Source organism: Oncorhynchus masou, chromosome 5 (assembly GCF_036934945.1).
Source record: "Oncorhynchus masou masou isolate Uvic2021 chromosome 5, UVic_Omas_1.1, whole genome shotgun sequence".
Classification (NCBI taxonomy): Eukaryota; Metazoa; Chordata; class Actinopteri; order Salmoniformes; family Salmonidae; genus Oncorhynchus; species Oncorhynchus masou.
Window position 1 is genome coordinate 38,946,741 of NC_088216.1, and position 27,460 is coordinate 38,974,200.

The window sequence follows — 27,460 nt, forward strand, 5'->3', positions numbered from 1 at the left end:
AATACATGTAATATTCTCTTTCCAAACATGCGTGTCAACTTTTCAGTTGATGTTTTTTTTTGCCATTCCATACACATCCCATACATTGCACTGCCATCATGCTTTACAATGTGACTAATTGATTAGCACAAATCAGCATTTATTTCTGATGTCTTTTCACTCTATCCAGACACTTTAATCTGTGGCATGGAGTGAGACAAATGTGAGAACCACTGATCTGAGACGGTACTGGATGGAACGGTAATGGGAGCAGGTTTCCAGTATTATCCCGGGCTTCATTCCTAATGGCACCCTATGCCCTACATAGTGTACTGCTTTTTACCTGATGCCTAGTGGCCCTAGTGCACTACTGTATGTAATAGGGTGCCATTTGGGAGACATCTTCAGCCAGTAGCATGCACATGCTCACTGTGCTTTTTTATGGCCTTGGTGGAAAGCTGGTCTGCAATAATAACAAGAAAGTAATCACAAGGCAGCCTGCGGCATATTCATTTTCACTTATCGCTCCTGTCATGTTCTTCCTAACATGGCCCTGTCATAGCTCATGGCCCCAATGAGAGAGGGCCCGGGAACCAAAGTATATTTCTTTACATATCATTCAAAGTCTGCTTGTTGTTTCGGCTCGGTTAACGCCTAGGAAGAGAGGAGGGGAGAATAAACTAGGCCTGTCAGGCCGAAGATGAATGCCGAGGGATCATTCGCCGCCGTCCTGTGAAAACATGGCCCGGTTAATGAAATTGGAGTCCTAAATCAAAATTGCGTCACGACGTTGAATGATTTTTGCATTGAGCCGTGTGAATGTCTTCATGTTCGGACCATTGGTTGAACAGGAATAGAGTCGTGCTGTGGCTGTTTCACCTCTGTATTAAGGGCCCTATACATGTTCTATGTAGTTAGTTTAGTTTAGTTTCGGATCCCCATTAGCTACTTCACATGCATCAGTTACTCTACCTGGGGTCCACATAAAACATATAAAATACTTGACAAAGTACACAACAGTAATAAACAAGAACAACATAAGATATTACATTAAATTAAAAAATATATATTTTTATAAAAAATGAAATAAATAAGAGTTATAATATACAGTTGAACACACCTTAGCCAAATACATTTAAACTCAGTTTTAAAAATTCCTGACATTTAATCCTAGTAAAAATTCCTTTATTAGGTCAGTTAGGATCACCACTTTATTTTAAGAATGTGAAATGTCAGAATAATGGTAGAGAGAATGATTTATTTCAGCTTTTATTTCTTTCATCACATTCTCAGTGGGTCAGAGGTTTACATATACTCAATTAGTATTTGGTAGCATTGCCTTTAAATTGTTTAATTTGGGTCCACGTTTTGTGTGGCCTTCCACAAGCCTTCCATTTACATCATTACATTTAAGTCATTTGGCAGACGCTCTTATCCAGAGCGACTTACAAATTGGTGAGTTCACCTTATGACATCCAGTGGAACAGCCACTTTACAATAGTGCATCTAAATCATTTAAGGGGGGGTGAGAGGATTACTTTATCCTATCCTAGGTATTCCTTAAAGAGGTGGGGTTTCAGGTGTCTCCGGAAGGTGGTGATTGACTCCGCTGTCCTGGCGTCGTGAGGGAGTTTGTTCCACCATTGGGGGGCCAGAGCAGCGAACAGTTTTGACTGGGCTGAGCGGGAACTGTACTTCCTCAGTGGTAGGGAGGCGAGCAGGCCAGAGGTGGATGAACGCAGTGCCCTTGTTTGGGTGTAGGGCCTGATCAGAGCCTGGAGGTACTGCGGTGCCGTTCCCTTCCACAATAAGTTGTAGCCTACCACAATAAGTTGGGTGAATTTTGGCCCATTCCTCCTTTTAGCTGGTGTATCTGAGTCAGGTTTTTAGGCACACTCTTTTTCAGTTCTGCCCACATATTTTCTATGGGATTGAGGTCAGGGCTTTGTGATGGTCACTCCAATACCTTTGTTTTCCTTAAGCCATTTTGCCTGAACTTTGGAAGTATGCTTGGGGTCATTGTCCATTTGTAAGACCTATTTGTGACCAAGCTCTAACTTCCTGACTGATGCCTTGAGTTGTTGCTTCAATAAATCCACATAATTTTCCTACCTCATGAAGCTATCTATTTTGTGAAGTGCACCAGACCCTCCTGCAGGGAGGGTGGCTACTCTGAAGAATCTAAAATATATTTTAACACTTGTTTAACACTTTTTTGGTTACTACATGATTCCATTTTGTTCACCTTTATTAACCAGGTAGGCTAGTTGAGAACAAGTTCTTATTTACAACGGCGACCTGGCCGAGATAAAGCAAAGCAGTGCGACACAAACAACAACACAGAGTTACACATGGAATAAACAAACATACAGTCTATATACAGTGAGGAGCCAGTGCTAACGGTAACATGAGATAGAAGGCTTCATCGTGTGGAGGACTATCTATGCCTTTTTGATTAATGGCTGTTCACTTAAAAACCACCAGGTCATCATCTCTCTTTATGGTTTTTCCTTTTTTATTTTCCTGGCATTAATGTAAATTATTTGGCCATGTTAACAGCTAATGTTACCTACCTCTGTCCATTTGCAAGTCATGGGCAGCCATCCATTTAAAGTCCAAAAGTACTAGCTGCTTTTCACATATCTCTAATTTGACTCGGACAAAAACTGTGTTTGTATGTCGAGATGGACCCTTTCTGAAAGAGGACATTTCATTCACACAGTCCACTCAGAAGTTGGTAATGGGTAAACAAACTTCCGTAGGTGTACCAGCTCTATAGTGAGGAGGTGGTTAAGCGCTCACAGCGTGGCTCCTAGCCATTGCTTATGCAACTGAGAAGGGAATGGTTTGTCTTTTCAAGTGGTGCACTCAAGATGGGAAAACCCACTTTGCTGAAAAATATTATATTTTATATATGATGCGAACATACTGTACTGATGATTGCAGGGCATTGTGTATCTCTGTTTGTTGATATTTATAGAGTAAGATTGGGTTTTCTGTGGAAGCCTGGCAGTATACAGTAGCACACAAAGAGTGTGAATACAGTTCGGAAAATACTACACTTGAAAAAAGATAATAGTACTTTGCGTTGCCTATGGTATTGGAGTACACCACACAACGACTTACTGTGTTTGGGACATGGATTTTTTTTTTAATCTTTTGAACAAATACCAGTCTTTTAGTTCTGTGCTGACAATTCGAAAATAACTTATTGAGAGGGGCTTAAATGGGATCGAACTTTGGCTTTTGTTTGCGCTACAGAAAGCTAAGCCATTAATATTTGTGACCGGCTCGATTCAGTCTTATACAGCAAAAATTGATTTTTTTAAATATTTTTTTTACATTGGATAAAATTAGAGACTCAGTGCTAGAAAGTATTATATCATACATTACAGTTGAGGAACAATGGGAAAGTAATTCTGCTTTGAAAATTGATAAACTTGTAACCTCACTTTTGAGAAAATGTCCTTGAATATTTTGGTAAACCTACTGGAGACCTCTTCTTTGTCTGCATCCATTCAGCATCGTTCATACCCTCTTAAGCCTTATCCCCACCCATCTCTTTAAGGATTCACATGTGAGGCCATGTACCAAACAACCAAAGATTTCAACACTAAAGGCTGGTATATATTACGGTGTGTTTGTAAATTCAATCTGGAGGGCCAGAGTGTGCTCTGAGCTTTCATGAACTCAGTGTGTTGTTCGATGGTTCGTTTGTAAATTCAGAGCATTTCGCTTTCGGAGCATTCAGAGCACACAATCTCACTGGATGCACTGGCCGAGGAGTAGGGTTCTGACCTAACAGCAGTCAAGCACCCAGGCTAACTAGCTAACGTTGGCTAGCTTGTTAGCTACTTCTGAGAGAACAGCTCACTCTGAACATTTTACTCGCCCGAGCAGAGCTGGTTAGGCTGTTTTTATGTTATCCAGAGCATTGGTGACTGTATCTGTGCTGCTGGCAACATTTTTTTTTGCCAACGTTACTGACACTGGCCATATTCAACGGGTGTTGAGCATTCGTAACTTTGTCAGTTATTCTTCGTTCTACCGAGTGCGCTCTGAAATCGGAGTAAATAGCCAGTGCGAATTTAGCAGCTACATTTATTGACAGATGACGCAGTGACATCATGAACATTCTATTGAAATGGTTATTTGCATAGTGGACTCTTTTGTTTAGACATGTAGCTAGCTAGCAAGCTAGCTAAACAATGAACCATAATCCGAACTCATAACGTTACTACCCTGCATGAATCTGCAGGTACAGTTGAAGTCAGAGGTTTACATACACTTAGGTTGGAGTCATTAAAACTTGTTTTTCAACAACTCCACAAATTTCTTGTTAACAAATTATAGTTTTGGCAAGTCGGTTTGGACATCTACTTTGTGCATGACTCAATACATTTTTTTTACCACGTTCATCTTTACAAACGATAGTACGCAAGTGTAAACACCATGGGACCACGCAGCCATCATACCACTCAGGAAGGAGATGCATTCTGTCTCCGAGAGATGAACATACTTTGGTGCAAAAGAAATATCTATATCCACAGTAAAAACGAGTCTTATATTGACATAACTTGAAAGGCCGCTCAGCAAGGAAGAAGCCACTGCTCCAAAACCGCCATAAAAAAAGCCAGACTACGGTTTGAAACTGCACATGTGGACAAAGATCGTACTTTTTGGAGAAACGTCCTCTGATCTGATGAAACAAAAATATAACTGTTTGGCCATAATGACCATCGTTATGTTTGTTGGGAAAAGGGGGAGGCTTGCAAGCCGAAGAACACCATCCCAACATTGAAACACCGGGGTGGCAGCATCATGTTGTGGGGGTGCTTTGCTGCAGGAGGGACTGGTGCACTTCACAAAATAGAGGTAGGAAAATGATGTGGATATATTGAAGCAACATCTCAAGACATCAGTCAGGAAGTTAAAGCATGGTCGCAAATCGGTCTTCCAGATGGACAATGACCCCAAGCATACTTCCAAAGTTGAGGCAAAATGGCTTGAGGACAACATAGTCAAGGTATTGGAGTGGCCATCACAAAGCCCTGACCTCAATCCCATAGAAACGTGTGGGCATAACTGAAAAAGCGTGTGCAAGCAAGGAGGCCTAAAAACCTGACTCAGTTACACCAGCTCTGTCAGGAGGAATGGGCCAAAATTCATCGAACTTATTGTGGGAAGCGTGTGGAAGGCTACCCAAAATGTTTGACCCAAGTTAAACAATTTAAAGGCAATGCTACCAAATACTAATTGAGTGTATGTAAATTTCTGACCCACTGGGAATGTGATGAAATAAATAAAAGCGGAAATAAATCATTCTCTCTCTACTATTATTCTGACATTTCACATTCTTAAAATAAAGTGGTGATCCTAACTTACCTAAGAAAGGGAATTTTTACTAAGATTACATATCAGGAATTTTTTTAAACGGAGTTTAAATGTATTTGGCTAAGGTGTATGTAAATGTCTGACTTCAACTGTAACTAACCAACTAGGTTCAATGTTAGCTAGCTAACATTAGGCTATACCTAGCAATGCAAATGGATCTGAAATACAAATAATATTACTACACAGATCATACATGTAATGTTTGCTAGCCTAACAGTAGGCTTTAACTTGAAATGAAAAATACTTTCTGACTAAATTACAAACATGTAATATCTGAAAATGTAATATCTGAAAATGTATTTATCTTACCTGGATGGACATTTCTCCCTCTCTGTCACAGATGCCATGGTTACTCTTAGTTTGAAGATGAAATCTGGAGACAGGTGTTTTATACACCAGCCTTCCACTTGTTCACTTTTCGACTCCCTCTACATATTTGCAATCACATGCCGGAATCTTCTCCATCTCCTTAGCTATCATACACTACAGTAATTCCACCCGGCATTCCACTGATTTCAAAACTCGGTCCTTCAGAAAGTGGAGAGCAACATTTTTGCAGTTCTACTATGTGATATCTTTAAAAAAAGCTGGGTTAGAAAGGATTACCTTGACATATTGACCAGTTCGTGTTATAGACAGAAGCGTGCAACATGGCAGACCAATCCGAACTCATCTCTCAGCATGTCCAGCTCACCGATTATCTCAGCCAATCCTGTCTTTTTCAGTGGCTAAACCAACTAATATTGTGATTTAACCATTGTATTTGTATTTAATTATAGCATACAAGTTTAAAATAAAGGCACATGAAAGTTCACATGTTCTAGAAGCCAGTTCTGCCCAAAAATTCATTACAATAAAAAAAAAAGTTTACATTCAAATGGCTCTCCTGTGAAGTAGTGACGCGCGACATAAGCCTAGTTTCCTGAAACAAGTCACATTTGAATGTCATCCATCTCCCCGCTCTTTCGGGCTATGCCATCCTTAGTAGTGGTTTAAATATTTAGATTTTGCATTGAGTTCCTAGAGTTTAAAAAAAAACTAATGAAAAAGTTGTCAAATTAGCTCTGTAAATTTTCAAGGATCCACAGCACTAGGGATAATTCTCACACTTTGCTCTTCATGAACACAATTGTGCTTAATTTTTCTGGACTTGAGGCAAATTTGTATTTTGTGTCTAAAATATCCATGTGGATCAATAGGACCAAAGACGAACCTCATTGGACAATGGTCATTAGTGTTCATCCACACGACCTTTAACCTGCATCTTCCAATAATCTCTGAACCATAATCCTCAAAAGGTCATGCTCCTTGACCTAACAGAAAAGGTGAATCTTCACATCAAGCCGGTAACAACTTTTTGTAGGGCCCTATACTCTGCATGGGCCCTTAATTAGAAAAGACCTGGCTTCAAATACTATTGAAATCTTATGAAGTATTTGAGTGTTTGCTCTACCCTACCTGAAGTGCCAATGGGTGGGGTTTGCAGTTGTTGGACTATTGTATTAGTCCATTTAGCCAGGAAGGCTCAATATAGCACAGATATAGTATTTTAAAATAATTTAAAATAGGATTTGAACCCAGGTCTGGTAGAAACAGCAAGAAAGCATTTCTCAAATTGTAGTCGTGTGTATGCTTTTAAGTCGTATTTGCACACGAGACATCCTCACAGTGACCCCAAAGATCAACACAGTGAGAAGCAGAGCCATCTCTCTGACTGGAGAGTTGCTGGGTGAACGTTGCGTGAACGTTTTCCTCTGCGTTAATCCTGTGACTAATGTGGTTCTCTTCTAAGGGGGACGCTGGACAGCAAAGACAAGCCAGGAAATTAGATTTGTGTCACAGCCATCTAACCCCTACCTGATGCTGCTTGTGTTGATTGACAGGGCACAGCACATGGCTTTGTGTAGAGCACAGATCAGCACACAAGAGAGCAGCCTCTTAGTGGAATCCCACCACAGGTCTAGTAGAGACTAAAGTAATCATCACTCATATGGTCATATAACCTTTGGATGCTGTGGAAGGCTGTGGAGAACTGTAGCTTGTGGAGGTCACAGTCATGACAGCGCCAGCCTATCTGGGCTAAGTGCAGGAGAGATGTGAAATGAGAGAGATCACAGAGAAGAGGAATGGGATACGGTGGCCACGTGCCTCGATCAATATGGCCCACATCCAGGTATATTTGTGAGCCGAGGAACATTCAGTGTTATAGACTCAACCCCTGCGTTGTAACTCATTGGTTTTGACGTGTCAGGAGATTGGCTGAGCATGAATAGACATGGAAGTGGGGAAATGTGATGTGTCACCTGGGAGAGCTGGATGGACAAATGTAGAGCAGGCAGAGACGCTTTCAAGGGATATTTTTCATGCCTTGAGTAAAATGACCCAGACATGTTAGTAGTGGCAGTCTTTTGGATGTGCAGTAAAGAATATTCAACTGATACATTTCATTACACACACAGGTTTGTTAACCCGATTCCAGTACAGTTTATTGTTTCAAAGAGATTATGTTCGTATTGCCTATTGCATTATTCAGCAACATTTTCGCTATGTTCCTAGGTCCCCTGGCCGCGCTAGTGCCGACTCTGCACTGTAAGCATTAAATCGATTACTTTCAAACTGAACAGTAGATGTGGTTCACAGGAGCCAACCGAAGGTCACGGCTCCACAATACTGTCTCCTAAACAAATAATGACACAATCTAATAAAAGAACCAAGGTACGGGCTAATAAAGGCTAGATTTATTTTTCTGTCGCGGCAGATGGGAAATATTATCACTAAATCCTCATAGGGACCTCAGTAAGCAGGCCATTGACTTTTATGACAGTAATTTTTTTCCCTCCACTTTTTTTTCCCCTTCCTCACCTTTATGCGGAATGCTGAGGAATGAATCACAACTGAAAGTAGTGGAGAAATAACTTTTCATGTGAAAACACCTAGGCTTTTATGGCTTTACTAAATTATCCATAATATGGAAGGGAGCACTCGGTCCTGCAGATTAGGGTGGGCCGGACTAGGGGAGGGTGCCACATTAGCCACTGCCACCGTGCAGCCATCACCGCCGCGCCGGAGATGGGCACAAATCTCTTTTACGAGGCTGCCCCTTAAATAGCTGTCAGTCTAGTGTCTCACACATGGCACTCTCCTCCAGCTCCCCACACGGTAATTGAACCATCTCCCCATGAGTGCAGAATGCTGTGGGAAGCCGTTTGAACAGACTGTGTTTGTGCCATTAAAACCGACCCGTGCATAAATCTTGCCAGTAGGTGCGAAAAATAAATATATCACACCAAAACTCTCCATTCGTTCCAGAGGAGCTGGCATTAAAATGTGTTTTTTTTTCATTAGAGCTTTCATTTCCGCACGTATCTTCCTCAATAGCCTATGTATTTTTTAATCCCCAGTATTGTAAATCACTGAGAGTACAATTACTCAGACACACTTAGCTCGTTGAACTATTAGACGTTTTAAAACACTGACACGGGATTTGACCTCATTTTTTGTTGTGAACTCTGTACTACTTAGTAACTAACATGCTATTACTAGGTAATAAGCATCCGAAAGCGCCACATTTTGCATTGTTGTCCAGTGTGCTTTTTTGGACGCCGTTGCAGATTATCTGTGAAATATGCAGTTCACCACTCCACGCTTTTTCCACTGAGAGACAGACAGCTTGAAAGCTGAGAGGTGACATTTCGGCGGGGGTGTTTGTATGACAGAAATTAAGCACCCTTTAATGTATCTTTTATGACACAGCCAGTCACTACTAATTTTCCTCAACTGTTTCAACTGAGAAGGGTGTAAAGTAGTTAGATCGGTGATGGGTAATGGTATGCCAGACTCCCCCGTTCATGTCCACATTAGACAACGAACAAGCAATGGAGATGAGGCCAGATACAGTACTTTGTGACAACTGCTGATGTATAAATGGCTTTATAAGTTACATTTAATTTGATTGCTTCAACCATGGTCAGAACGATAAGTTTCAAAGAAATTATGTTCATATTGCCATTGTGACAACACAATTCTGAGATCTTCGCAAAGTGGCAGGAACTGTTTCCTGATACATTTCCTCGGAGATACATAGTCTCTTTCCCATTCAAAGACTAAACTGCATCTACCTCCGAGTTGTGTGTCTTAAGTATGAAATTGGCAGGGATATGCAGTCCATATCTGCTAGCTGATGTAACATCAATGCCAGTGCTGAGCATGAATAGTGATGTATGTGCGATGCTGGGACATTGATATTACATAGCTGTGCGTCCCAAATGGCACCCTAATTCCCTACATAGTACACTATTTGGACTACTTTTGACAAGAGCCCTATTGGGCCTCATCAAAAGGAGTGCACGATCTAGGGAATAGGGTGAAATTTGGTATGCAGACATAGGTTTCAGAATGCCTTTCATTCTGGTGGAGCAGTGATATGAGGTTCCATAGTATATGCAACATTAATGGCCAGGACACGCTAATAGTAGGTCTTTCCAAATCTACAGTAGCCAGAGATTGAAAACATTCAATGTGAAACTCGGCTGAATACGAGAAAGATCCACAAACAAACAGGTAAACATGCTTGTTAAAAAAAAATATGTGCACTTAGTGTATATCTGCCATTACGCTGTTAAAAAAAAGGAAATAAATTACTCCACTACCTTCCGTCTCATCTCAAAGCAATTTACTCATCTGCTTTTATTTACAGAGCGGGCAAAACAAATCTTTAGATAGTGAATAAAGGGCGCTTTCTTCATTAAAATACTTTTCTCATTACTGTAACATTTTGTTGTTTACCTATTGAGTTAGTCAATAACTTTTATTGAAATTCTCTTGAGGCTGTCACAAAGTGGAATCTGCTTAATTAAGACTGACAAACCCCACAGCCGATAACTAATGCCTTAGCTGCTTCTGCTTGTGAGAGCTGAGGCCAGCCAAGGCATTAGTAACGACTCTAGCTGCTGCAGACTTACTCCTACTTCACCTTTTTTTTTATATATATACACAATAACGTAGCATTTGCATTTATATAGTTCTTCCAGCCGCCTCGCACCCAGGCAGCCCCGAAACAGCTGAGCGTCACGCTGATTATTACCTGGGGAAAATTAAGATAAGAAAGTAATCCCATGAAAGGGAATGGCTGCTCTGCTTTACCAGTGCACAACCAAGTATGCAAAAATGGACAACCCCCCTCTTTCCAGCAATGCAAAAAAAGGTATCTGCTGTAATGCCTTCTGTTTCTAAGGTGATAAGGACAGTTTCAAATTGATATCAGCCAGACAATGACAGAAACCCTGCCTATCCTCAAATATCAGGTTATCTACTTTTAGCCCCGTACCAACCACCCTGATCTCCCGAGCTTACATTATGTTTCGCTGTAAGGAGATCAAGACTGTTCGTAGCAGTGATAATGATGGTAGCATACAACACAATACACGCTTAAAGACCTCATTCGAACAGCATCAATAGATCCAGCCATTGAATAATCCAAAGGGAGTTGAAATATGAACTCTAAGCGGTTCAATTTAAAGAGCTACACTGATCACAAGGATTTAGCAGTGCAATAATAGGACGCTAGCTTAAAGTTCAAGCACGTCACAGAATTTCCAGGCTTTAGTTCCGTACCATTGCAGAGAACATTTACTTTAGCTAGCTTTGCTAATAGCTGGCGCAAGTCACTGTGGAGAAACTTTGCAGCCCTGCTAGCGAGAGAAACCAAAAAGGCGCTTGTGGTAATGACTGGGTGGCTTTTAATGATAATCCACTGTCCTTTTCCTTACACCACCATGACAGGAAACAAACAGAGCGCTGACACATCCTGCTAATTAGGATCATTATCATACGGTCATTATGCGGCTGGACAGTAGCATGACAGGGCTCTGGGAAAGACTACAGCTGTGACCTTTTGTGGACAACACCAGCTGTCAGTAATTACCTATATCTTGGCCTGGGATGGAGGCCGACTCTCTTTCCTTGAGGGGCCATTGCTGCCACAAACCCAGTCACCCCATTCAAGGTGTTTCTCCACAGAGAAATGGCTAACAAGCTAAAAGGCAAGTTTAGCTTCCTTTCCCCACAGGACTCAGGCTCATTAAGCTTTATGTGCTTAGGGCTTTGCTTTGGCTAAAATGTGTGACGAAATGTAAATATGGCCTTTGGATTGTAGTGCCAGAGGCCTGTGGCTACACATACAATTGACTTGGAACAGAGCGACAATTATGCTTCAATGAAACAACTGTGTTCCCCAATAAATCACAATTTTAAAGTCATCATGGAAACTATTCATGTCCATATGTGGTTGTAATCACTGTTAAATGTTTGTTCGATTTATCACGTTCTTTCATCAGTCTTTGAAAATAGAGTTGTTAAATGTCTTAATATTCTCTTTCATCTCGAAAGACACAGCTTGTTGTCCTATGAAGGGGAGAACACTTGGTCACGAAGGGGAGGTGTCCTGAAATAACACATATATTATTTTGAGGAACTGAAATGGCTCCACAGCCTTTCCAGCCTCCCCACTCTCTCTGTCTCGTGGTTCCTCTTCCTCACTGATTCACTATCTGTTTGTATGAGTGGAGGTCTCACCTAGACGTCCTGAAGCCTTGTGTTATTGTGCTGTTCTGACATGTAATTCTCCTGCAGGAACATCGGTGATGAAGGTCACTGCGTCGGATGCAGATGATCCTACATACGGGAGCAGTGCCAGGGTTGTGTACAGCGTGCTGGACGGAGAGAGGTTCTTCACAGTGGACAGACAGACAGGTAAGGGTAAGGGCAGACTCACAGACTTGTAGTATTACAAATGAAATTGTATTCGTGACACCTTACCGTGAAATGCTTACTACACGACAACACAGATTTTTTTTAAGTAAGTAAGAAAAATGTGCTCAATAAACTAAAGGAAACATAGTAACACAATAAATAACAATAACAAGGCTAAATATAAGGGGTACCGAATCAATATACAGGGGTTAGTCGAGGTAATTGAGGTAATATATACATTTTGGTAGGGGTACAAAGAGTAGCAGCAGCGTATGTGAAGAGTATGAAGGAATGTGTGTGTGTGTGTGTGTGTGTGTGTGTGTGTGTGTGTGTGTGTGTGTGTGTTGGAGTGTCAGTGTAGTATGTGTGAGTGTGAGGTTAGAGTCCAGTGAGTGTACATCCAGCCTGTGCAATAGAGAATAAATAATAATTAAATAAGGGGGTCAATGCAAATAGTCCGGGTAGCCATTTGATTACAGTAACTATTCAGCAGTCTTATGGCTTGGGGGTAGAAGCTGTTAAGGAGCATTTTGGTCCCAGACTCTGGTACCGCTTGCCGTGCGGTAGCAGAGAGAACAGTCTATGACTTGGGTGACTGGAGTCCTTGACAATGTTTTTGGGCCTTCCTCTGACACCACCTGGTACAGAGGTCCTGGATACTTTATCCAAGGAAATAATAATGAATCAGCAAATAGTGAGTTTATGTATTTCTTGTCTCATACCTCATATTGTGTACTTATACTTCTCAAAATCTAAGAATATTGTATTGAAATGAAATAGTTATCATTACATCTCTGAAGTGTTATATTACAGTCTGTTGAGAAAACTGATTGTATCTCCCAGTCAGCACATTTGGGTGAATTCCCTCTTTGTCGGAGGTACATGGGCATGAACTGTAGTCTTTCAGGCATATCCCAAGGTTTGTGTTGTCTGCAAATGTACCCCCTACTTTCAATGATTCCTTTTTTGGTCTTCCCACTTTGATTCGGTTGTGCCTAGATGATGAATGGTCCTGCCTCAGCGGCGTTGGATCATTTTTATGCATATTTATGAAAGGCCCTGCCTCAGACTCATAGATAATATTTATTCACAATCAGTTCAAATACACTATGCATTTGTAAGTAAGTGGACACCCCTTCAAATTAGTGGATTCGGCTATTTCAGCCACACCCGTCGCTGATATGTCTATAAAATCAAGCCCGCCACCATCCAATCTCCATAGGCAAACATTGACAGTAGAATGGCCTTACTGAAAAGCTCAGTGACTTTCAACGTGGTACCGTCATAGGATGCCACCTTTCCAACAAGTCAGTTAAAATGTATGCCCTGCTAGAGCTGCCCCGGTCAACTGTAAGTGCTGTTATTGTGAAGTGGAAACGTCTAGGAGTGACAACAGCTCAGTCGCGAAGTGGTAGGCCACACAAGCTCACTGAACAGGACTGCCGAGTGCTGAAGCGCCAAAGTTTCTAAATATCGTCTTTCCTCGGTTGCAACACTCACTACTGAGTTCCAAACTGCCTCTGGAAGCAACGTCAGCACAATAGCTGTTCTTCGGAAGCTTCATGAAATTTCCATGCAGCTGAACACAAGCCTAAGATCACCGTGCGCAATGCCAAGAGTCAGCTGGAGTGGTGTAAAGCTTGCAGCCATTGGACTCTGGAGCAGTGGAAATGAGTTCTCTGGAGTGATGAACGCTTCACCATCTGGCAGTCCGAAGGACGAATCTGGTTTTTGCAGATGCCAGGAGAATACTACCTGCCAGAATGCATAGTGCCAACTGTTTGGTGGAGGACGAATAGTGATCTGGGGCTGTTTTTCATGGTTCGGGCTAGGCCCTTTAGTTCCGGAAGAGGGAAATATTAACGCTACAGCATACAATAATATTCTAGATGATTCTGGGCTTCCAACTTTGTGGCAACAGTTTGGGGAAGGCCCTTTCCTGTTTCAGCATGACAATGCCACCGTGCACAAAGATAGGTCCATATAGAAATGGTTTGTCAAGATTGGTGTAGAAGAACTTGAATGGCCTGGACAGAGCCCTGACCTCAAACCCCATCAAACACTTTTGGGATGAATTGGAACGCCGACTGCGAGCCAGGCCTAATCGCCCAACCTCAGTGCACAACCTTACTAATTGTGACTGCATGGAAGCAAGTTCCCGCAGTAATATTCCAACATCTAGTGGAAAGACTGCCCAGAAGAGTGGAGGCTGTTATAGCAGCAAATGGAGGACCAACTACATATTAATGTTCATGACTTTGGAATGAGATGTTTGATGAGCAGGTGTCCACATACTTTTGGTCATGTAGTGTAGGTGCAGGTAAAAGAACAGAACAGCTGAGAATTTCACCTCATAAATTTTGTCGCGGTCACTCAAAAGTGTTAATCCTTAACCATCTTTCTGGATCGATGAACAATGACTTACATGTGAGGTTTTTGGGAATGGAATGGTATGTCATTTGAATTTATTTTAACTTCATTATGGTATTTGGTATTGAAGTTCAAGTTTGAGTTACTTCTCAAGATGAAAGCCGAAGGGTTCTACTTAATTATATTCCATACATTTCTAGAGATATAACAACTTCTTGGAGCTCTGCTCTCACTACCCTGTCATAATAATACATTTACATGTTGGTAATTTTGCAGACACTCTTATACAGAGCGACTAACAGTCAAACACGCAGGGCTCAGTCATTGACAACTGATGTGCAATATTTTTTTAGGAATTACATTTCAAGCATGTTACAAACATTAGCAGTCAAGAAACATTTGATTGAGTTGAATGAGATCTTACTAAGAAAGAGCTGATGCAAAAAGCTGAATTTATGATGTCTCCCATGCCCTTGGTTCTTGAAAGCAGTATTATGTGCCTCTATATCCCGCAACTGAATTTGACTATGCTGACATACAAACATTGCCTGCAGCTACTTGATGTTGAATGTGAGTGGAATCTCTAAGTTGTGTGTCTAGCAGACAAGCACGATGCAAGGCACTGGGAGAGATGCCATCAACTCGGGCAATGCAACAATGGAATTTGATGCAGATATCCCACCAGGGAATATAATTGCATTAGTTAGCAGCACACAGCTCCCACTATTTGACCAGAAAGTTGACTCTTTACATTATCATCTCGTTCAGTGAGTCTGGGATCGGTATGAAAATATATACAGATGGAAATTGCACTGAAAGGAGGAGAAATTCACAGCCTTCTCTGATTTAGAATTTCCTTTTTCTGTTTTGAAATACTCTGAGGATGTTAACAATTCCAATTGAGTTCCGGATTTATATTGCCCGTGGTATATTGCCATGCTATTTTTTGCCAGGATCTTGGAGAAACATACATAGAAATGTCATGTTTGGGGTAAGGTGGTAAATATACTATCGTTCAAAAGTTTGGGGTCACGTAGAAATGTCCTTGTTTTTTAAAGAAAAGCAGTACATCAACAGTGAAGCGGTGACTTGGGGATGCTGGCCTTCTAGGCAGAGTTCCTCTGTCCAGTGTCTGTGTTCTTTTACCCATCTTAATATTTTATTTTCATTGGCCATTCTGAGATATGGCTTTTTCTTTGCAACTCTGCATAGAAGGCCAGCATCCCAGAGTCACCTCATTACTGTTGACGTTGAGACTGGTGTTTTGCGGGTACTATTTAATGAAGCTGCAAATTGAGGACTTGTGAGGTGTCTGTTTCTCAAACCAGAGGGACATCAGAGACTGTAAACTAGACACTCTAATGTACTTGTCCTCCCACTCCTCTTTTTATTCTGGTTAGAGCCAATTTGCGCTGTTCTGTGAAGGGAATAGTAAACAGCGTTGTATGAGATCTTCAGTTTTTTGGCAATTTCTCGCATGGAATAGCCTTCCTTTTTCAGAACAAGAATAGACTATTGAGTTTCAGAAGAAAGTTATTTGTTTCTGGCCATTTTGAGCCTGTAATCGAACCAACAAATGCTGATGCTCCAGATACCCTACTATTCTAAAGAAGGCCAGTTTTATTGCTTCTTTAATCAGCACAACAGTTTTCAGCTGTGCTAACATAATTGCAAAAGAGGTTTCTAATGATCAATTAGCCTTTTAAAATGATAAACCTGGATTAGATAACACAACGTGTCATTGGAACACAAGAGTGATAGCTGCTGATAATGGGCCTCCCTACGCCTATGGAGATATTCCATTAACAGAATTGCCGTTTCTAGCTACAATAGTCCTTTACAACATTAACAATGCCTAAACATTACTTCTGATCAATTTGAAAAGCAAAAAACATGATTTTCTTTCAAAACCAAGGACATTTCTAAAGTGACCCCAAACTTTTGAACGGTAGAGTATATTTATGTTATTGTTAAAGCGTCGGAACTTCACAAAATGCTCACTCACATCACATGAAGAGAAGTCATACGATTGTCTTGGTTTTCTATCTTAAATCCACTCCTCCTCGATTGCCAGTGAAAGACGAGCACTGGATTTTTCGCCGGAACATTCTTCAGTGGTGTGTGCCTTCATTCTGGCCCCTATATATTATTCATTTTAATACAGCTCAGCTGTAATGATATAAGCATGGAGTCACAGATGTGACACAATCTACTCTATCAAGACGAGCTGAGAGGGTGAAATGGAATGTGCCGCACTTGTGCCTCTAATAGAGTGCTTAACTGAAGTTGATATTCGCTACTAGAGAAGATTTAGCAGGCTATCACATCTGAGAGCTAAGCGCTAACGTGACCTTTCCCTTTCGGCGTCTCTCTCTCCCCCCATACCCCCCCCCCCCACCCTCTTTCTCTCATATCAGGACTGATTCGGACGGCCGTGGCAGATCTGGACCGGGAGAAGCAGGATCGCTATGAGCTGGTCGTCAAGGCAACCGACATGGCAGGCCAAATGGGCGGTCTCTCCGGCTCCACCACAGTGACCATAGTTATCACAGATGTTAATGACAACCCACCACGCTTTCCGCAGAGTGAGTCACTCTCTTATTAAGAGGCGGGACGAGATATATGCTTGCAGTGCACTTACACCCATCAGTAATCTAAGTATCAGTCTACATGGAGTGTCCAGAAGCACTTGGAGAAAATAATTTCACTTATATTTATCCACAGGTCTAACACTTGGCTTAGAAGGGTTAAGCAATTAACTGATGAAAGTGGTTTTGGGAGTTTCCATATGTCTGCATATGTTAAGGCACAGAATCAATCGAGCTGATTAACAATTTTTTTGTTCCAGTGGTATAGATTTATGCTGTTGACATTCGTAATGTATCAGCTGGAGAAAGGTCAAAGGCCGTAATGGAACCCGGTTATCAATATACAGGGTCCTGTTTGAATACTTCAGAAATGCATCCTTCCTTCATACCTTTCTTGAAGTACTAACAGATCTGAACTAATGAAATTAATGGGTTGCTGACCTTGCTTAAGCTTATCCAATCACTTATAGATATCTGCTAAGCTTATGGAAACAAGGAAGGAAGGATGTCTGTCTAAAGAATTTAAACAGGGCCTTGGGAAAATAAAAAAGGCTGCAACATTTTCCTGTAATTTAGAATTCTGATACTTTTCTTTTTTATTTCTCAGTGTCTTTTATAAATGAAACTCAAGTGAACAAACTTGAACCAAAGCAGTACTATACAACAGCAGAAAATAGACAAATTCCATTTCACAATGGACATATAAATATGTATTGTACATTTCACATTGGTCCTCAGTAAAAGGATGAGGATGTCTTCAACATGTGTTTCCTGGTGAAACAAAATCCTACCTACCTATGACACTAGTACATGATTCAGAAACGTTAAGAACTTTTTCTAGTTTATACTTGACGTCTTCGTGGAACTAAAAGTGTAGTTATCTTGTAAACCACATGCACAATACCAGCACATGGTCTGTTAATCAAATCATATGTATCTATAAAGCCCTTCTTACATCAGCTGATATCTCAAAGTGATGTACAGAAACTCAGCCTAAAACCCCAAACAGCAAGCAATGCAGGTGTAGAAGCACGGTGGCTAGGAAAAACTCCCTAGAAAGGCCAGAACCTAGGAAGAAACCTAGAGAGGAACCAGGCTATGAGGGGTGGCCAGTCCTCTTCTGGCTGTGCCGGGTGGAGATTATAACAGAACATGGCCAAGATGTGCAAATGTTCATAGATGACCAGCAGGGTCAAATAATAATAATAATATGGCCACCAAACTATTTACATTGACCACCCCACCTTTATTTTTATTCTGCTGCTAGTCACCGCTTATTATCTATGCATACTCCCAATTCAATATTATACCAACAATTCCATAAATTCAATTTTAATTCAATTCCCTCAGGTTTTCAGGCTGATTATGTCACTGTTCAGACAGCCTAGCTATACTGAACATATAGAAATATATTTTGAAATGATTTAAAACAAATCCTTCAGTACATTTTCTATACCAATTACACTAATTGGGAAATATACAAATAATGAATTCCAATTCAATTCCAAAGATTTAAGGTTTTATGATTACAATTCAATGTCAAAGATTCAAACAGTCTAATTCCAATTCCATAATTTGAAGATTGTTTAAATTCGAATTCAATTCTCCACTTCATGAGTGAAATCAACATTTGAATTGGAATATCTAATTCAATTGGAATTGATCCCAACCCTGGTGAATAGTAGCAGTGAGTGTTTTTCCTCATTTCCCATTCTTATGAGATGACCAACATTACTTTTATCAGATAACTGTCTTGAGTTTAAGTGTGTTGTACTTGATTTCTTCTCTTCCAGTCATGAGACTCTAGTCTCTTCATCTCACATAAGCTGATTTAGTCCATCTCTTGGCTGTCGCCTATATGATTTTTTTCTGCTCTATAACTTCTTAGCCATTTCAAAATACTGTATGGGGGTAAGAGGATACATAGTTTTATTAGAAAAGCACAGGATTATGGCCTCTCAGATGGCACAGTGATCTAAGGGGTCACTACAGCCTGGGGTTCAATCACAAATTGAACGCGTGGAAATACAGCGAAGTTTAATTAACAAGAATATAAGCTTTCAGCCGATATAAGACACTTATATGTACCGATATTGGTTGTTTCTAAAATCTGCGATCGTGACACACGGCACTGCATGATTTAAAATTGACCTGTTGACAGGACGCCTATCCCTACTTTAACTTGTTCTCAGAAAAATAGCATTCTATTTGGTCAAACACAATCTTCACCATTAGTTCATTAAGAACAGGCAGCAAATTGGGAGGCAGTTAGAGCCAGCAAAGGGTGCTTTACTCTTTTTAGGCAGTGCAGTTACTTTAGCTTCCTTCACGCCTGTGGACACACACATTCCTTTAGGCTTTAGTTAAATATATTGCACATAGGGCATTGAATCGTGAGTACCAATGGGATTATGGGTCAAACACTGGGGGTGGATGGATGCATGAGTCACTAGGTTGTTGTCTCTACAGAATAAAGATCCTGGGTGAATTCTCTTTTTTCTGATTATAGAAGTGCTCATACATAGAGTAAATTGTGGGCTTGTGTATTGAAGGCATCTGTCTTTCTTCCTCCACCTACCAACCGTCTTCATCATCTACTTCTCTTCTTCCTCTTACTCTCCCTCCCAAATATTATCTTCCTCCTCCTCATGTTTCCCCTAATCTTCACCTCCTCCACCTTCTCTCCTCTTCTTACACAAATGTCTCCCTCCACCTTCTCCACCTCCCCACTCCTCTTCTTCAGAGATGTACCAGTTTTCAATGTCTGAGGGGGCAGCCGTGGGGACGCCGGTGGGGAGGGTGATCGCCACGGACGCAGACATGGGGGAGAACACAGACATGAGCTACCTGATCAAAGATGAGGAGGGTGGGGAACTCTTCAAAGTCACCACCGACAGTGACACGCAAGAGGCCATCATCACCATCAAAAAGGTGGGAGTAAAATAAAGCTTTACCACCTAATGGTTATAGTTAGGATTTGATTTGATTCGGATTTGATAAGGATTGATCCTAAATCTATGTCTACGGGTAACTTTTACACAAGGTTAGAGTAGGATAAAGTTGCCCCTAAACAATGATCTAATATCAGTTTTGTGCTGATCCTAGACCTGTGTCTACGGGTAACTTCTACACAAGGTTAGAGTAGGATACAGTTGCCCCTAAACAGTGATCTAAGATCTGTGCCTACATGAAGCAAAAGCTTACAGTACAAAACGTTCTACTTTCTGTCACAAAGAATGTGCCAGTAATGTGATATTTCTGTGTTACATTTTGTAAAGCATATAGAAGTTCAGTCTATCGTCACAGCAATTACAAGTGTTAATTGCAGAATGATCCTTCTAATTCCTGAATGTCTTGATTCTATCTAATCTTAATTAAGTTGAACCAGTCTGTTAATTGACTGTGTGGGAAGGAAATCATTACATTCTTTCACATCAGAACATTGTCATATATTGTCATTCATCTTAACTGATTGCTTGGAAGGTTAAAGATTTCATATACCAGAGACATTTGACAACCATTCACCTGGCAAACCACAGTGCCTTGCAAAAGTATTCACCCCCCTTGGCGTTTTTCCTATTCTTCTGCTTTACAACCTGTAATTTAAATAGATTTTTATTTGGATTTCATGTAATGGACATACACAAAATAGTCAAAATTGGTGAAGTGAAATGAAAACAATGACTTGTTTCAAAAATGGAAAAGTGGTGCGTTTTTATTCACCCCTTTGCAAAGAAGTCCCTAAATAAGATCTGGTGCAACCAATTACCTTCAGAAGTCACATCATTAGTTAAATAAAGTCAACATGTATGAAATCTAAGTATCACATGATCTGTCACATTATCTCAGTATATATACACCTGTTCTGAAAGGCCCCAGAGTCTGCAACACCACTAAGCAAGGGGCACCACCAAGCAAGCAGCACCATGAAGACTAAGGAGCTCTCCAAACAGGCCAGGGACAAAGTTGTGGAGAAGTACAGATCCGGGTTGGGTTATAAAAAAAACATATGAAACTTTGAACATCCCACAGAGCACAATTAAATCCATTATTAAAAATGGAAAGAATATGACACCACAGCAACCTGCCAAGAGAGAGCCGCCCACCAAAACACATGGACCAGGCAAGGAGTGCATTAATCAGATAGGCAACGAAGAGACCAAAGATAACCCTGAAGTAGCTGCAAAGCTCCACAGTGGAGACTGGAGTATCTGTCCATAGGACAACTGTAAGCTGTACACTCCACAGAGCTGGGCTTTACGGAAGAGTGGCCAGAAAAAAGTAAGCAAAAATGTTTGGTGTTTGCCAAAAGGTATGTGGGAGACTCCCCAAACATATGGAAGAAGGTGCTCTGGTCAGATGAGACTACAATTGAGCTTTTGGCCATCAAGGAAAACGCTATGTCTGGCGCAAATCCAACACCTCTCATCACCCCAAGAACAACATCCCCACAGTGAAGCATGGTGGTGGCAGCATCATGCTGTGGGGATGTTTTTCATCGGCTGGGACTGGGAAACTGGTTGGAAATGAAGAAATGCTGGATGGTGCTAAATACAGGGAAATTATTGAGGGAAACCTGTTTCAGTCTTCCAGAGATTTGATACTGGGACCAATGTTCACCTTCCAGCAGGACAATGACACAAAGCATATTGCTAAAACAACACTTAAGTGGTTTAAGGGGAAACATGTAAATGTCTTGGAATGGCCTAGTCAAAGCCCAGACCTCAATCCAATTGAGAATCTGTGCTATGACTTAAAGATTGCTGTACACCAGCGGAACCCATCCAACCTGAAGGAGCTGGAGCAGTTTTTCATTGAAGAATGAGAAAAAATCCCAGTGGCTAGATGTGCCAAGCTTATATTGACACACTCCAAGAGACGTGCAGCAGTAATTGCTGCAAAAGGTGGCTCTACAAAGTATTGACCTTCGGGGGTGAATATTTATGAACCCTCACATTTTCTGTTTTTTTGTCTTATTTCTTGTTTGTTTCATAATTAAAAATAATTTGCATCTTCAAAGTGGTAGGGATGTTGTGTAAATCAAATGATACAAACCTCCCAAAAATCAATTTTAATTCCAGGTTGTAAGGCAACAAAATAGGAAAAATGCCAAGGGGGTGAATACTTTCGCAAGCATGATGGAATAAAATATAATTAACTTTACTGTCCCTGAGGGGATCATGGTCTTAGACACACAGTGCTGCTGTACACAAAATAATCAATGTGCATTACAACCTCAACATAATACATGCATTGCACGTTACCCATGTCATAGACATTGTACATGTCTCGCACATACACATCAGACCTCTTCCCTTTTCCACATTTTGTTACTTTATAGCCTTATTCTGAAATGGATTAAATTAAACAAATTCCTCATCAATCTAAACAAAATACCCCAAAATAACAAAGCCGAAAACAGGTTTTTAGAAATATTTACATAAGTATTCAGAACATTTGCTGTGAGTCTCAAAATCGAGCTCGGGTGCATCCGGTTTCCATTGATCATACTTGACATGTTTCTACTGTCACGGCTTTCGTCTGTAGAAGGAGAGGCGGACCAAAATGCAGCGTGGTTGTTATTCATTGTACTTTAATAAAGAAACTGTACACGAATAAAACTAACAAAACAACAAACGTGCGAAAACCTAAAACAGTCCTATCTGGTGCAAAACACAGAGACAGGAACAATCACCCACAAACACACAGTGAAACCCAGGCTACCTAAATATGGTTCCCAATCAGAGACAATGACTAACACCTGCCTCTGATTGAGAACCATATCAGGCCAGACATAGCAATAGACAAACAAGACATCCAACATAAAATGCCCACTCAGATCACACCCTGACCAACCAAAACTTAGAAACATACAGAGTAAACTATGGTCAGGGTGTGACAGTACTACCCCCCCAAGGTGCGGACTCCGGCCGCAAAACCTGAACCTATCGGGGAGGGTCTGGGTGGGCATCTGTCCGCGGTGGCGGCTCTGGTGCTGGACGTGGCCCCCACCTCACCGTAGTCTTCCCCCACCTTGTCCGCTTCCGTGACCTCCTAGCTACGGCAACCCTACTTAATAACACGGGACAGAGGGGCAGCTCGGGACAGAGGGGCAGCTCGGGACAGAGGGACAGCTCGGGACAGAGGGGCAGCTCGGGACAGAGGGGCAGCTCGGGACAGAGGGGCAGCTCGGGACAGAGGGGCAGCTCGGGACAGAGGGGCAGCTCGGGACAGAGGGGTTCTTCAGACTCCGGCAGCAGAGCCGTACAGGCGGGAGACTCCGGCAGCACAGGGAGAGGAGGAAGGCTCTGGCAGATCCTGGCTGACTGGCGGATCTGGAAGAGTCTGGCGGATCTGGAAGAGTCTAGCAGACTGGCGGATCTGGAAGAGTCTGGCAGACTGGCGGATCTGGAAGAGTCTGGCGGATCTGGAAGAGTCTGGCGGATCTGGAAGAGTCTGGCAGACTGGCGGATCTGGAAGAGTCTGGCAGACTGGCGGATCTGGAAGAGTCTGGCTGACTGGCGGATCTGGAAGAGTCTGGCTGACTGGCGGATCTGGAAGAGTCTGGCTGACTGGCGGATCTGGAAGAGGCTGGCTGACTTGCGGATCTGGAAGAGTCTGGCTGACTGGCGGATCTGGAAGAGTCTGGTTGACTGGCAGATCTGGACGAGTCTGGCTGACTGAAGGATCCTGGCAGACTGACGGCTCTGGCTGCTATATGCTGACTGGAGGCTCTGGCTGCTTCTTGCCTCACTGGCAGCTCCTTGCAGACTGGCAGCTCCTTGCAGACTGACAGCTCCTTGCAGACTGGCAGCTCCTTGCAGACTGGCAGCTCCTTGCAGACTGGCAGCTCTGGCTGCTCCATGCAGACTGGCAGCTCTGGCTGCTCCATGCAGGCTGGCAGCTCTGGCTGCGCTAATCAGGCAGGAGACTCCGGCAACGCTGTATAGGCGGAAGGCTCTGGCAGTGCTAAACAGGCGGGAGACTCCAGCAGCGCTAAACAGGCGGGAGACTCCAGCAGCGCTGTAGAGGAGGAAGGCTCGGGCAGCGCTGATCAGGCGGGAGACTCCGGCAGCACAGACGAGGAGGAAGGCTCCGGCAGCGCTGGAGAGGCGAGGCGCACTGTAGGCCTGATGCGTGGTGCTGGCACTGGTGGTACTGGGCCGAGGACACGCACAGGAAGCCTGGTGCGTGGAGCTGCCACCGGAGGGCTGGTGTGTGGAGGTGGTACTGGGTAGACCGGACCGTGCAGGCACACTGGAGCTCTTGAGCACCGAGCCTGCCCAACCTTACCTGGTTGAATACTCCCGGTCGCTCTGCCAGTGCGGCAAGGTGGAATAGCCCGCACTGGGCTATGCAGGCTAACCGGGGACACCGTGCGTAAGGCTGGTGCCATGTAAGCCGGCCCAAGGAGACGCACTGGGGACCAGATGCGTAGAGCCGGCTTCATGGCATTTGGCTTGACGCTCAACCTAGCCCGGCCGATACGCGGAGCTGGAATATACCGCACCGGGCTATGCACCCGCACTGGAGACACCGTGCGCACCACAGCATAGCACGGTGCCTGCCCGGTCTCTCTAGCCCCCCGGTAACCACAGGAAGTTGGCGTAGGTCTCCTACCTAGCGTCACCATACTCCCTGTGAGCCCCCCCCCCAAGAAATTTTTGGGGCTGACTCTCAGGCTTCCATCCGCGTCGCCGCGCTGCCTCCTCATACCAGCGCCTCTCAGCGGCGATATTCTCCAGGCTGTTCCCAGGGTCTTCTCAGAATAATTAGTCCTCCCATGTCCATTCCTCTTTTTGTTGCTCCTGTTGTTGCTTTTGCCTGTTACCACGCCGCTTGGTCCTGTTGTGGTGGGTTATTCTGTCATGGCTTTCGTCTGTAGAAGGAAAGGCGGACCAAAATGCAGCGTGGTTGTTATTCATTGTACTTTAATAAAGAAACTGTACACAAATAAAACTAACAAAACAACAAACGTGCGAAAACCTAAAACAGTCCTATCTGGTGCAAAACACAGAGACAGGAACAATCACCCACAAACACACAGTGAAACCCAGGCTACCTAAATATTGTTCCCAATCAGAGACAATGACTAACACCTGCCTCTGATTGAGAACCATATCAGGCCAGACATAGAAATAGTCAAACAAGACATCCAACATAACATGCCCACTCAGATCACACCCTGACCAACCAAAACATAGAAACATACAAAGTAAACTATGGTCAGGGTGTGACATCTACAACTTTATAGGAGTCCACCTGTGGTAAATTGAATTGATTGGACATGATTTGGAAAGGCACACACCTGTCTACATAAGGTCCCACAGTTGACAGTGCATGTCAGAGTAAAAACAAAAGACATGAGATCGAAGGAATTGTGAGCTCACAGACAGGACTGTGTCGAGGCATAGCTCTTGGGAAGGGTAGCAAAACATTTGACGGTCCCCAAGAACACAGTGGCCTCCATCATTCTGAAAGGGAAGATGCTTGGAACTACCTAGACTCTTCCTAGAGCTGGCCATTCGGCCAAACTGAGAAATTGGGGGAGAAGGGCCTTGGTCAGGGATGTTACCAAGTGACCAGACAGTTCCTCTGTGGAGATGAGAGAACCTTTCAGAAGGACCTCTCCACCAATCAGGCCATTGTGGTAGAGTGTCCAGTCGGAAGCCACTCCTCAGTAAAAGGCACATGACCATGAGAAACAAAATTCTCTGGTCTGAGGAAACCAGATTAAACTCTTTGGCCTGAATGCCAATTGTCACGTCTGGAGGAAACCTGGCACCATCCCTACAGTGAAGCATGGTGATGGCAGCATCATGCTGTGGGGATTGTTTTTTCAGTGGCAGGGACTGGAAGACTAGTCAGGATCTAAGGAAAGATGAATAGACTAAAGTACAGAGAGATCCTTGATGAAAACCTGCTCCAGAGCGCTCAGGACCTCAGACTGGGGTGAAAGTTCACCTTCCAACAGGACAACGACCCTAAGCACAAAGCAAAGACAAAGCAGGAGTGGCTTCGGGACAAGTCTCTGAATGTCCTTGAGTGGCCCAGCTAGAGTCCTGACATGAACCCGATCAAACATCTCTGGAGAGACCTGAAAGTAGCTGTGCAGCAATGCTCCCCATCCAACCTGACAAAGCTTGAGAGGATCTGCAGATAAGAATGGGAGAAACTCTCTAAATACAGGTGTTTCAAGCTTATCGCGTCATACCCAAGAAGACTCAATGCTGTAATCGCTGCCAAAGGAGCTTCAACAAAGTACTGAGTAACGGGTCTGAATACTTATACAAATATTTCTAAAAACCTATTTTTGTTTCGTCACTATTATTGTTTCATCATTAAAATTACAATTCCTTCCATTTTTGAATAAGTCTGTAATGTAACAAAACATGGAAAAAGTCAAGGGCTCTGTATACTTTCCAAATGCACTGTATTCACTGAGTGTACCAAACATAATGAACACCTGTTCTTTCCATGACATAAACTGACCAGGTGAATCCAGGTGAAAGCTGTGATGCCTTATTGATGTTATTTGTTAAATCCACTTCAATCAGTGAAGATGAGACAGGTTAAAGAAGATTGTGTATGTGTGCCATTCAGAGGGTAAATGGGCAAGACAAAATATTTATTAAGTGCGTTTGAACGGGGTATGGTAGTAGGTGCCAAGCGCACCTGTTTGTGTCAAGAACTTCAATGCTGCTGGGTTTTTCACGCTCAACAGTTTCCTGTGTGTATCAAGAAGGTTCCACCACCCAATAGTGTTGAAAGCAGTGTAGTCAACATGGACCAGCATCCCTGTGGAACGCTTTCAACACCTTGGAGAGACCATGCCCCGACAAATTTAGTTTGTTCTTGGTGGTGGTGGTGGGTGGGGGGGGGGGGTATATTTGGAAGGTGTTCTTAATGTTTTGTGCAATATACTGTAAACTGCCCTTACACATTCTGTCAGTGGCATACTACCACAGCTCAGATGTACTTATTGCTGTTTCGGTATGAAGGAGTGCTTATACCTGTTCAGCTTACACGTAGGCACACTTTGTGACATGTCACTGCTTTAGCTCCTCTCTGTTTGTGTTCTGTTAAGGCATTGGACTTTGAGAGCAAGCGCACACACAACGTGGTGGTGGAGGCTGTCAACAAGCACGTAGACCCCCGCTTTTCTGAGCTGGGTTCTTTTCGGGACCAGACCATCGTGCGGGTCAGTGTAAACGACATTGATGAGCCGCCTATCTTCCACCCTGCTGAGGGAACCATCTTGGAGGTCCAGGAGGATGCTAGGCTAGGGGCGCTGGTGGGCACTGTGACTGCCAAGGACCCGGACATGGAGAACGCGCCTGTCAGGTATGGATCATTGATCCCACTGTGACAGCGTTTCC

The 27,460-nt window shown here is 42.8% G+C and overlaps 1 protein-coding gene and 1 long non-coding RNA gene across 5 annotated transcripts in view; one reads left to right on the top strand and one right to left on the bottom strand.

Annotated features, from left to right (window-relative positions):
- LOC135539561 (cadherin-22-like) overlaps positions 1–27,460 on the top strand; it is a 334,240-nt gene that overhangs the window by 203,663 nt on the left and 103,117 nt on the right. For all 4 annotated transcript variants that reach the window (XM_064965503.1, XM_064965502.1, XM_064965504.1 and 1 more), the window contains exons 5-8: positions 12,004–12,123; positions 16,911–17,078; positions 19,825–20,012; positions 27,169–27,425. In XM_064965503.1, coding sequence (XP_064821575.1) covers positions 12,004–12,123; positions 16,911–17,078; positions 19,825–20,012; positions 27,169–27,425 — 733 coding nt within the window. The remainder of the gene's footprint in view (positions 1–12,003; positions 12,124–16,910; positions 17,079–19,824; positions 20,013–27,168; positions 27,426–27,460) is intronic.
- Positions 10,045–16,865, bottom strand: LOC135539562 (uncharacterized). The gene is made up of 3 exons (XR_010455644.1): positions 16,499–16,865; positions 11,947–12,100; positions 10,045–10,456 (listed from the first exon to the last, which is right to left on the bottom strand). It is a non-coding gene; the product is annotated as an uncharacterized LOC135539562 (long non-coding RNA).